The sequence below is a fragment of the Syngnathoides biaculeatus genome, chromosome 3, assembly GCF_019802595.1.
Source record: "Syngnathoides biaculeatus isolate LvHL_M chromosome 3, ASM1980259v1, whole genome shotgun sequence".
In the NCBI taxonomy this organism is placed as follows: Eukaryota; Metazoa; Chordata; class Actinopteri; order Syngnathiformes; family Syngnathidae; genus Syngnathoides; species Syngnathoides biaculeatus.
This window is the reverse complement of record NC_084642.1, coordinates 29684579-29697675: the sequence shown is the minus strand read 5'-3', so window position 1 is coordinate 29697675 and position 13097 is coordinate 29684579. Positions and strand designations below refer to the sequence as shown.

General features: G+C 43.1%; 1 protein-coding gene across 3 annotated transcripts in view; it reads left to right on the top strand.

Moving 5' to 3' along the window:
* tspan4a (tetraspanin 4a) overlaps positions 1-3148 on the top strand; it is a 139233-nt gene extending 136085 nt beyond the window's left edge. For all 3 annotated transcript variants that reach the window (XM_061815242.1, XM_061815243.1, XM_061815241.1), the window contains 2 exons: positions 502-585; positions 2663-3148. In XM_061815242.1, the coding sequence (XP_061671226.1) occupies positions 502-585; positions 2663-2731 (153 nt within the window). In that variant the 3' untranslated portion in view covers positions 2732-3148. The remainder of the gene's footprint in view (positions 1-501; positions 586-2662) is intronic.
* Positions 3149-13097: the final 9949 nt, after the last annotated feature.

Below are 13097 nucleotides of genomic sequence, written 5' to 3'. Positions count from 1 at the left end.
TGCTTAGCCGAGAGTTCAGCCCCCCTGCAAACATACATAGTATTGAGCTAACCTTTTCAACATTTGATATCTAAAAATGGCCGCTAAAGGTTTCACGTTTGCATGTGCTCTGTGAAGACTTTCTACAATGTGTCTGTGCTAGGATCCATTGCATCTATTTATCCAGGAGAACATTTGTGACACAGAGGTCACTGATGTAGGACCTGAGAGGATTTAGTTCATCCCAAATGTTTTTGCACACCAAACATTTCCAACTCTGCACTCCATGGACCTGCTCGGTGCCCGGGCGACGCAGTTATACTGGAACATAAAGTGCCCTGCTCCAAACTGTACCCAGAGAACTGTCTAAAAATGTTTCCATTACATTAAGAAATAAGATTGTCAGGGTAACACAACACTGAATCATGAAGTAACCGATTTCCTCACCCCCTTGACTGCATGTCTAATCTTTGTAGACTCGTGTTAAATGCATTATGTTTGTGTGTCTGCTTGCGTCAACAGCCGTGCTACGAGCGGGTGAAGGACTGGCTTAATGAGAACCTGGTGGCCCTTTGGATCTTTGCTCTATGCACAGCACTTACTCAGGTAATTAGAGAGAGTTGAGTCGCTTTTTGATATTTCCACTTGCATACAGACACTCTGACTTTTGGCTAAATAAACCCAACATTTACAGTGTCCTTTGAATTAAGTGCTGTCAGAGGATGCCTGTGGTCAGCAGGTGCGCAGACTTTTGTGTGTGTGTGTTCACCCCAAAGACCACATGGTGGTGAGGGAGGCGCTGACATTCCATAAAACTCTTTTATCTCCTTTGCAGCCGATTGCTACGTGACGTGGCTACGCAACAGAGCAAGTGAAATACTCTGTTCTTGAAGGCATCAATCATGTGCTGCTTCTGCTGCCGCAGCTGCAGGCTCATTTGTAGTCCCGCCATTAGACTCTCAGTGGTGCTTTGAATCTTCTAATACAGCCGAGTGAACCAGAAAGTAGATGTAATTAACTTGACAGTGTTTGAGCATATGTGTAATTACAGTTCAAGCAAAGCGATGCGTTACCTTTTTTTCCCCAAGAGTAACTATTAGGAAGTATGTGAGCTTGGCCGCTGCTCAGTGAGCTTGAACCCAAATACAAATTTCCGTAATGATTATCTTAACGTGCAAAATATGTAACGTTCAAAAAAAGGAACATTTATTTTGTGCAATGTATTAATGATGACTAACAGGGGCGTCACTAAGTTTTATGGATGGGGGGAGGGAATTAGCTGTCCAGGCCGTGCACGGGATGTGAGTGAGTGTAGCATGCAAATTTCACAAAGTTTAAAGCAATACAATGCAGAGTAAAAGTTTAAAGTCAGAATTATTTCAGGTGGAACCTCTGAGCAGAACCTCTTTTTTTATTTTATATTATTTTATTATATCTTATCATTCTCCCCCCCCCCCCAAATTGTACATCTACGTATTGCTTTTGTTCACAAACTATTCTTGCTGACATCAACGAGGAACACTCAGTTGTGCTTTCTCTCACCCAACGTAAACATCAGTCTATCAGCATGTCATCTATTTGTAAAATATCCCAACAGTCTGCTCTTGGCTGGCAACCAATTCAGGGTTTATCCTGCTTCTCCCCCAGTTGCCCGCAACCCTAGTGAGGATAAGCGGTGTGGAAACAGACAGATGGATAGCGACACATTATGGCTCCCAAGAAAGTAAAAAGTTTGAGTGACTGTGCTATTAGGATGCTGACGTTTTTGGAACGTAATGGTTGCTAAAGAAAGGCCGACTGTTGCTGCTGTTGCTGTGCGTGGTTTGGAGAGAGAGTGCCGGAAGCTTTTAAGTGAGAGACGGAACTCTTTCTCTGAGCCATGCCATTTAAAGGTGTGACACATGAGTACACATTTTTTTTTTATTATTCATTTCAATTTGGAGAATTCATTTGAGTCATAAGTGTGGTCGCGAAACGGATAAAAACTTGTAGATAAAAGACATCACAACCTACTAAATTCTGTATCCTAGTTTTATTTGATGAAACACTGCAGCACCGTTTTGTTCCTTCTTCCTCCCTCCCACCATTTAAAAACATGAAAGGTGATATTTGATGACTATAAATTGTCAAATTGAGTGTGATTTTTTTTTTTTTTGTGCATGTGCCCTGTGATTGACAGGCAGCCAGTCCAGCGTTTCGTCCCACTGAGCATGAATCAGCTGTCGAAAATGCATGGAGTGAAGGCAAAGACAGAATATATAAACAAACAGAAACTAGACAGACCAGATAAGCACTTTTATCCAGGATCTCGTAATTTGCTTCTCATTTATTGGCGGTCTTGCGTACACAACGCTGACCTGAGTAGTGGTAGAATGTCGGGTCCATCCAGTGTGTTGCTCAAGGACTCTTTGGAGAGCGGGAGATTGAATCGCTGAAGCTGCAGTTTAACCGACGACCTGCTGGACCTCCACAACATAAATTATCCAAAAGGTCATTCATTACAACGGGCTCTCGCTCCCTCTACTTCCCCCAATGTTAAATGATTGTGATGAACTTGTAGCTTGGGAGCTATTTGATGATGTCACTCTCACACTAGTAAAACCACTTTTGAGGTACATTCCTATACACTCTTGCATTTGTGGGAGTGTCGCGCATGATTCATTGATAGTTTGGTGTTTTCCAGATTCTGGGCCTGGTATTCTCCATGACAATGTTCTGTCAGGCAGTCAAAGTCGAAACCTACTACGCTTAACGTTCAACCCTGATGTCCTTGAGCCCATCTGCAATGTCCGTGCCCCGAAGAGGGATGGATGCAGCTCTCCTCCTCCCCGACGCATACTCTTTACTCGTTCTGACCTTTTCCCTCGGGTGACGTTTCTTCTGGGATGTTCTCACTTCACATCTGACCTGCTCACTTTCAAACAAGCGCGGTCTCAGTGTAATACCTGTCCTCTGATTTGCTACGTGTCAAATATTACTTTCTGTGATGCATTTTAGCAAGTACGTAGTATAATGAAGATGTGTTATGCAGTCATGTTTTTGTTTTAAATTATTTTGTGTTTTTATGTTTGCAAAAGGAGAGGCTCAAGATAGGAAAGGGCACTTTTGAAGTGCTGCAAGTGCATGTCCCCTGAGATGGTGTGTATTAAATGTTTTGATCTACTGAGCAGTCAGTGTGTCATTCCTCATCGCGAAATGCTTGAGGGTTTTTGTGTGTAATGCACTCGTATTCATGTCAACAATCCTTTACTTGACAAAGACTTGTGCTGGTGTAAACATGACAACAACAAAAAACCCCACAATGCATTCTATTTAGCTCCTAAAATAACAGCTTGGCTATACTGAATAGAACAAAGTATTGTGTGGTGGAGACGTGACATGAGATGTGAGAATCACGCCATCCGCAATACAAAAATTCTCACAGGTATTTAAACATTCAGAAGGAGAATGTGGCCAACTAGCCTTGGGCTGTTTCCCCTGCAGCGCCAATAAGAGCTCCAATGACAAAGTTTAATCTGCAGCCTTTGAAGGCTCCTGCAATTCTTTTTAGCTACCTCGATATTACCTTTTATTGTCGGCTCTCAACTGTGAGCCATACTGGAAAAAACTCTTGAGACAATGTGAACGACATTTTCTAAAAGCGTTTGGTTGAAACTCGGCTTTAGCAGTTAGTTGATCTTACTGATTTTATTTCTTTTTTTTTTGCAAAAATCATTCACAACGCATCTGTGTGCCATTATGAAGTCTTCCCTTGATTGAATTCCTCACATATGCTGTGCACTCCGTGCATTCAAAGGCAGTATGAAAGCATTATTTCCCAAAGGAGACAGGTAGCAGGCCTGCTAAAAAGTGGAGTATTTTGCCACACCCACTTGTGCTGCAACCTTCCTGAGTTTAGTTGGAAGAGGCCAACTAGAACACATCTTAAAATGAGCCGTTCCCTGCCGCAGGCCATCTTTTCACTCAACCGCCTTACATCAAGGTAAGAAGCTCCACACCCACAGCTCAGGAGATAAGGTGAGCTTTTTTTTTTTTTTTATTCTATAAGCATGATGAATGCTTCAACAAAAATAAAAATCCACACAGTATATACAGCGGGTGACAAGGTAGTGGAGCTACAAAGCATTTGCTTCACAGTTCTGAGGTCCAGGGTTCAAATCCCATCCCCACCTGTGAGGAGTTTGCATGTTTTCCCCGTGCCTTGTGTGGGTTTTCTCCAGCCACTCCTGTTTCCTCCTACATTCCAAAAACATGCATTCATTTGGGGCTCTAGGTGTGATTGTGAGTGCGACTGTTGTCAGTCACTATGTGCCCTACGATTGGCTGGCAACCAGTTGAGGGTATGCCCTGCCCATTGCTCGTTGACAGCTGGCATAGGCTCCAGCACTCCCGCGTCCCCTGTGAGGATAAGCGATGAGGAAAATGGATCGATGGATGTGTTGTTCTCTATTATTTGTGTAAAGAACAAAATGTGGTGAATTAAAAAACAATTTAATCCATTTTTTAATCCATGTTTAAGGAAATGATCCTGTTGATGCATGTATTCAAAATTTAAAAAAAATAATAATCAAAATGTAATGAAATGTAATTACATTACTTTGAGAACATAATTGAAAGTCATCCTATTAAATTTTTACTAGGGTAACTTGTAATTACAACCAAGTACATCTCTAAAACAATCTTCCCAACAGGTGTGACAACAAATGGATCCTAACAGTTCAACATACTGTAGTTGTTCCATTCATCCTGTGTCTGTCTGTGTATGATAATGATGAACTCAAAAATCCCTAAACAAATATATGAAAGAACAGCAGTGATCGTATGTGGGAATTTGTGACCAATCCATTTAGCTTTTTTGCTTCTCAGGCAGTCTCTGCTCACAGACCAGGCACCACAATCCTCACGCACACAGCAGTGTCGGCCTAATAGTGTGAATGCAAACAATGAGCCTCTGCGGCTTTGGTGATGGGTATTGTTTGAGAAATCCACATCACGTAACCACCCCTTAAAAGAAGTCCCAAAGTTTCACAGCACTGATTGTACATTATGAAAGAAGAAATATCAATGATAAATGAGAAAGGACACGCCACACCGTCTGGATTGTTGCAAAAAGATAAAAATCCACAATTGGGAAAAAAGGAAGCAGCCGTTTGGTCGATCTTATCTTGGAGGATGAGTAGGAAGAGCAGCAAATTACATTGACTGTTGTAGCCCTTGTAAATAGTGGAAAGACTTTATAGAGCACACGCAGTAAATGTGTGGGAATGCTCAGGGATGCTGTCTCTCAGACAAAATGCAAAGGAAATTGGAAACTAACACTAGCTGATATATCACACCTATAATGTGTCCAACAACAGCAATCTGACAAAAAAAATATGCCACCACAAAACCAAGTTGGTGGGATGTGACACGCTTGGAGATGACAAGGCAAGATGTCTCATCATACTGTTCTCGTTTGTTTGTGTGTGTGCGTGTGTCTTTTCTTTTTCACAATTTCCCTTGCACAAGATGATGATAAATTCAACCAATAAACCCTCCATCCATCCATCCATTTTCCATACCGGTTATCCTCACATGGGTCACAGGCGTGCTGGAGCCAATCCAAGCTATCTTCGGGCAGGAGGTGGGGTACACCCTTAACCATTCGCCAGCCATTTGCAGGGCACACTGCAACAATCAACAATCATTCGCACTCACATTCACAACTACATAATATAATATAATGTAAACCTTCCATGCATGTTTTTGAGATGTGGGAAAAAAAAAAACATGCAAACACCACACAGAGAAGGCTGGATTCAAATCTGGGTCCTGAGAACTGTGAGGCAGATGTACTAACCAGCCCCTAAATTTCATCTCTCCATTCTCTACATGTGCTTATCCTATTCTGCGTTGCAAGGTACTGGAGCCGATCCCAACTTTCTTTGGATGAAAGGAAGACTACACCGTGTACTGCTCATCAGTCACTCACAAAATACACAAAAAACACACAGGCAAACATTTCCACCGTCAATAATGGAAACTGAATCCACCTGCTGGCACCAAAATGAGGCGACTGTACCACTGCACCATCAGCATCCTGATTTTTTGACCAGAGATACAACTTTCAACAAATTCATTTAATTCGCAGGGCCTCAAAATAATGTTTTGGCAGGCTAGATCTTGTATCATTTGTATACCTTACCTATGTGGCAGGTAATAACGTAAAACATTGCCTTTACAGTGACCACAGGTTTGATCATTTTCCCAGTTTAATCCTGGAATGGAAGAAGTATTGTACTTTTTTTTTTTAATGAGTTGACAATGTGGAGATTCCACATTGCATCCGCAATTCCCAGGTACCACGTGAACATGCTCTCCAGCGAGTACAAGTGGTAGGAAGTTGAGATGATCTGACTGGAGGTCTTCTAAGTCTAAAGCAATCCAATCATGACAATAGCTCTAGCTTGAAAAAAAACAAAACAAAAAAACAAGTCTTTCAGAACCAACAGTTTGTCATGACCCATCGAGACAGAGGGAAGACCCAAATGCAGGACTCGGGAGACGCAGAGGTAATTTGGGAAAAACATTTATTGTTCCAAGGTCGGGGATCAGGCAGACAGTCAGGTGCAGCAGCGGTAGTCAGGACATGGGGCGTAGAGAGCAGGTCCGCGGGCAGGCAGGAGTCGGTACACGGGAAATCGATAAAAGAAGGCAGGAGTGTCTAAAGAGTCAGGCTTACGGGGTCGGTCGGAGAACAGGCGGAGGTCGGTACACATTGGTTCACGATCAGAGATACGGAAGTGCAGGAACAGGGCATGAGTTGCAACGATCTGGCGGAGGACCAGTCGTCCCCAGGGTCCTGTATAGACCGGGACCAATCAGCCAGCATGAGGCGCAGGCGTGTGTCTACTGATTGGCTGGAAGCCAGGAGCATGACACATTTCAGAGTGAGAAGAGCTCACATGTCCTGAATTAGCCACAACAGCTCTTTACCCCCCAAAATGTTTTTTCTGAATAGGACAAACTGAAGTCTGTCTCACAGTTGAGCGGATCTTGGCTATTGCTCCCAGTGTGACATTTTCATGTTCTCCCTAGGCCTCTTTTTTTCTCCAGGTACTGTCTTCATCCCACGTATCAAAAAAACAGTTGATATGGGAATTGAAGGCTCTATATTGTCAGTAGTGGGAAATATGATCGTGTATTGTTGTTTGACTTTACAGGGTGTCCCAAAAGTCACTTCACACCTATTTTTTTTCTCTCAGCATTTGACAGCTTACACTTTGCACTTTTTTGTCAGAATATCATTCCTTTACCCATGGTTCACCAATTGACATTGGAGCCGCTTTTCAAAATTGCTGCTTGGAAAGAAAAAATATTTTCTGAGCCAGACTCAACTTCAGCACCACTTTGAGAAACTTTTACAGCCATTGCACGTCTCCAACGCAAAGTACAATTTATGACAGGATGTGTTCACGCAGTGGAAAGTCTGCCACTACCACCACTGGTGTAAACACTGAATACTGTAGCCTTCAAAGAGTGATAAAGCTTTAACCATACTGACTTGATGTATACAAAGGCTTCAAGCAGAAGATTCTGAAGCACCCCAACCTGAAGTCAGTTGTGCAAGGCAATGAGAAGCTTACAAAAACTGAACCTACCCCAATTCTTACCAAAGCAGGCTCACCCAAGACCCGAAAGAGCACAAATATTACAGAAAATGGATGAATGGATGGATGGATGGATGGATGGATGGATGGATGGATGGATGGATGGATGGATGGATGGATGGATGGATGGATGGATGAATGAAGTTCACAGAGTGATTGTGAAGCTATACCACAGACTGCAGAGGTTTGTACGGATGTGTGCGCCATTTCCAACTGTAGCACAAGAGTTCCTGTTGACTACATTAGTGAGGACGTGTGGTTAGTCCACTTTCAACATAGAAAACCTCCTCCAAACCCCAGAGTCTCCTCTCATCCCCCCCGTTGACTCTCCAATTCACCTCATCGCTTCAGCAAATCTCTGTATCCTTTCTGCTCCTTCACTACATTATTCATTCCCATGTTCGAAGGCATCCTCCCATCTTGTGCTTTATCAATAAAACATACCTGTGTGCTTGTTCCCTCACCTCTCCATCCTCTCGCCTTCTTCTTCAAGCCAAATAGTGGGGCCATGTAGAGCAGATAAAATAACAGCGATGGATGGTCTTTTCCGCTAGGAAGAAATTGTCCACATTTCAGGCCGCCTCACCCTTGCATGAGCTGGGTCTGAACTTGTGTATAATGCCAAAGTAATTTGACCACAAATCCACTGAAGCGTTCATCTTCTGCATGCACATACAGAGACACATACAAGCAATGCCCTTTTTAGCTTTTTTTCCCCACTCATTTGACAAAATACAAGTTCATTTGAGGCCACAGAATCACCTGTAAGTATCTGGGGGTGTAGTGGGATGACAACGGGGACTCGGACATCAGTTGGGCCATTGAAAGGAGAGGTGAAAAACACGTATTTCTCTCTAAAGGCTGCGGCCTTCATTTACTGTATGAAACAAGCTACCGTGGGCATTCTGTCTTGCGTCAGCAAGGAAGCAGGACTAGTTGATACCATCCACAGTGGCGGGAGGTGGATTTGAAAGTCTTTATTTCAGGTAAGCCACTTTGGAATGTTGGAGCCAACCTTGTTAGTGCTAGCTGTGATTAGGACGTCCTTGCTAACTTCGTTTAGTTTGGAAATGGACCCCAGCGAATTTCACTGCTCATACACATTCAAACGCTCATACAATCTTTACACAAAAGTTACGCTCTTACTGTTATCATTGAACATTCTACGGCGTCATTCTGGTTTACCTGAAAGAAATAGGTTTGCTGGCTTGCACTTCCTAGAGAATATTTTGTCAAATATGAGGGCTGAATATTACATCCAGGGAATGATTGCTTGTCTTTACATGGCCTGTAATTGGCTAGCAAGCAATTCAGGGTGTCTCCCGCTTCTCGCCCAGAGTTTGCTGAGATAGGTGCCGGCAGGCCTGCAACACTTGTGAGAATAAGCAGCATTGAAAATGAATGGATTAAACCATAACGTCACGAAATTGCAAAATTTACAAAATTTTCTTACCAATGGCCTGTTGTCCAAATTCGCAATAAATTCACGTATCAAATTCAATTAAAGAAAATCCTTTGGTCAAAATGATTCAGTGCCTTGCTGTAAATTTAAATTGTATAGAAGAAAATCTGTTTAGCCCTAAATATAAATGAGAACGCTAATTTGAAATGAGCAAATAAATACCTACAGCTAACTTCGGGCAAAAGGTGGACTACACCCTGAACTGGTTGCCTCTCAGTACTTATTGACATCCCCCACTGAGCACGAATCAATTGAGATCTTTTTCAGCATAGGACTATATAACTTATTTACTTTTACTATATAAAAACACAACATAACAGCATACAACTGTGCCATCTACATGATATCATCTGGAGCTGTTACGAGTCAATAGTATTTAACGACTCACCACTGGCACTAACAATTTGAACTTGTGACTTGGGAAGCCATTTACACCTTTCCAAAGTTTGGTGTGTTAATACGCTAACAGAATGTGCCCGTGTGGTCAGTGAGGTTCTGTCATGTGGCAACCAATGGCAGTGTGCAATGCTGCAAATTTTGGCATCGATCCACTCCCAAGCGTACGTTCGGAAATTCACTCCAAGAGCGCTTTCTACACTGCAGAATGTTCAGAAACTCATAACATTGTAAATTCATAGAACGTAGGTAAAAGACCATGGGGGGGGGGGTCTGTTAGCTGTGCTTTGACTGGTCCCTCACGTAAGACCTGTCTGCCATGGGTGGACCCTGCCAGAGGGCACAAGGCCCCAGACAACTTAGCTCCGAGGATCCTTGGGATACACAAACCCCTCCACCGCGATAAGGCCATAATACTACTTCATTTACACAAGTGCTTTAAAAAAATCTGTTGATTGTTGTGTTTATAGTCTGCAGTGGTATAGAAGAGTACAGCATTGTAATGAGTGCTGTTTCCATTTTGTTTTTCTGATTTTGCTACAGTATTTGATCATTGAGGCTTTGAACTCTTTCCTCCCTCTATTACAATTCAATGGGCAACTCCAACTGACTCAGACCATCTTCGTCCCACAGGATAACCAGGATATATTGTATTTTGGGGGAAATCTGCAGGCAGAGCATCCCTTACTTTCACCCAGCCTTAAATTCAGGGCTCATCAAATGGCTTCAGTCTTTAAAGTTTTTCAACACACCTGCCGAACAGTGTGTGTACCCATCTTTGTTTTAAACATCATTTTTTTCCGTTCCTAAAAACCTGATACCTCAATATTGAAAGACTCCAGGCCCGTTGCTTTCACATTTGGGCTCATGATTGTCAAGCATTGGAGTCCTTAAAGAGCATACCTGGACACCTCCTGGCTAATGGGTCAGTTGTCAACATAGTGCGACCATTCAGATCTTTTTTTGGACACTATAACCCTGGGGAATCCATCCCTCCATTTTCTACCGCTTCTCTGGGTCTGGTTGCAGGGTAAGCAGCTTCAGCAGGGATACCCAGACTTCCCTTTCCCCAGCCACTTCTTCCAGCTCTTCCGGAGGGATCCCGAAGCGTTCCCAAGCCAGCCGAGAGACATGGTCTCTCCAGCGTGTCCTGGGTTGTCTCCGGGGTCTCTTTCCGGTGCGACATGCCCGGAACACCTCACCAGGGAGGCATCTGGGAGGCATCCGGATCAGATGTCCCAGCCACGTCATTTGGCTCCTCTCAATGCGGCTAGACACTGAATCCCTCCCGGATGACTGAGCTTCTCACCCTATCTATAAGGGAAAGCCCGGACACCCTGCGGAGGAAACGAATTTTGGCCGCTTGTTCTTTCTGTCACGACCCACAGCCCCTGCCTATAGGGGTAGGAACGTAGATCGACTAGTAAATTGAGAGCTTTGCCTTTTAACTTAGCTCTCTCTTTTCCACAATGGACGGATACAAAGTCCACATCACTGCAGTGTCTGCAGTGATGCAGAGATGAAACTGAGGAATGTTTCATGTAAATGTTCCTCCACCATCTGACATCCAGGCTATGTTCAGCATCCCTAAAGCCCAGCACACACCAGCGATGCAGCCGAAAACAAAAGTGAGCACGTCAACGGTCACGCAATAATGGAAGCACATTGAATTTGAAATGCTTTGAATGTGTTTGGTGGTAGTTCCCCCTCCAAAGCAAGAAATTCAGCCACAGCTCTGTCTTTGAAAGGCATCCAACCATGACATATCCATCCATCCATTTTCTTAGCCGCTTATCCTTACAAGGGTCACGGCCAGTGCTGGAGCCTATTCCAGCTGTCAACGGGCAGGCACACCCTGAACTGGTTGTCAGCCAATCGGAGGACACATAGAGAGAGACAACAATCGCAGTCACAATCACACCTAGGGGCAATTGAGAGTGTCCAATTAATGTTGCATGGTTTTGGGATGTTGGAGGAAACCGGAGTGCCCGGAGAAAACCCACACAAGCACGGGGAGGACATGCAAACTCCACACAGGCGAGCCAGGATTTAACCTGGGTCCTCAGAACTGTGAGGCCAACATTTTACAACTGCACCACCGTGCCGCCTCCAACCATGACATAATTTCCAAAATGATTGACAAGAAGAGGAAAGGCTTAAACATTTTTTTTAACTTTCAAACAAACATTTCAACAAGAAACTACAAATATTTCAGAAAAAAATATTTCGTTATTAGTTTGTCAAATTAGATTGGGCTCACTACTTTTTGACTGCCATCGCATACTGTACTGAATATAGAGTACAGCGCAGGTTGGCGGCTGCCAACAAACTGGAGCTTGCTTATGATTACGACCCAAAGTCTTTTTAGGGGTGAAAACTTGTGCATTTTTGATTGGCTGTTGCCACGACCTCACAGTCACATATTGAATCTTAGCAAAACTAGTAGCTGACAGTCAGACAGAAAACTAGTTGACGAAGCCGATTCAATTGCTGTGTGGAGGACCAAATGATTTGTCTTCTATCCTCTCCTTTCCTTTTTTCCCTCTGTTTCGGTCCCGTTTTTTTAAATACAGTACTTGCGATTTTATTACAGCAGAGGTCAGGTTTTTTTTTCAAGTCCTACCTTCCTTCAGAGTCTGACTGTAACATTATCAATCATCATGCGTATCCATCAATACATGTGATAGCATATTAATGTGAGGACTATTGATGTGTTTACAGTTGATTATGCCGCTTTGTGTATGTACAGTATGTATTTATTTAGTTTCCTTTTTCCATCCATTCGTTTTCTCTACAGCTCATCCTCACGAGGGTAAAAGCTAAGCCAAATGCACAGGATCTCATTTCTGCAGCCAGGTGAGGCTCAGTGGTGAGCACCTGTTGGCACGTTTGAACCCGTGGGGTTACCCACAGGACCTGAAGGAGGCGATAAAAAGGAAGGCGTACGTGCTGTATCTTGAAGAACGACATCAGGTTTGGATAAACAGAATAAGATGGACACATGGGTCGATGGACAGATTTTGCATTGTTGTTGGTTGTCCAATTAAAATGAATGTATTTAAGTTGAAGATGGAGAATGTCAGTTCATATTTCTATAATAAAGTAAATAAAAATAATACACAAGTACTGTAGTGAAAATAAATACACTTCAGAGGGAAGTTCCATTGCAATAGATTCTTTTAGATTCATGGTAATTAGTAACTTGCTGAAGTTGTCAAACACCTTCAAGTCTTTGGGAACAACAAGACTTGAAAGGGGAGTGATGGTCAACGCCGTCGAAGGTATATTCTTTCAGTGGCCACTGAGGAAGCGCAGCCTGCCACAGGAGCTGTCCCTCTCGTTCTACATGACCGTCATTCAATCACTTTGGAATTCATCTGTGACCGTCCACTTTGGTGCTCCCTCAAAAAGGACACCAATAGCCTGTAAAGACAGCACAGGGAATTGCTCTAACCACAACTCCAGAACAATTTCTGTAGATCGCTGCTGAGCCTTCAAACATTTAACCAGTACGGCATAATCAGAATCGTCATTATTGTTTATATCATATGTGACTAAATATTTTATCCCTTACACAGTTTTTGTGTGAACTGCATGTTACTTATTGTGTT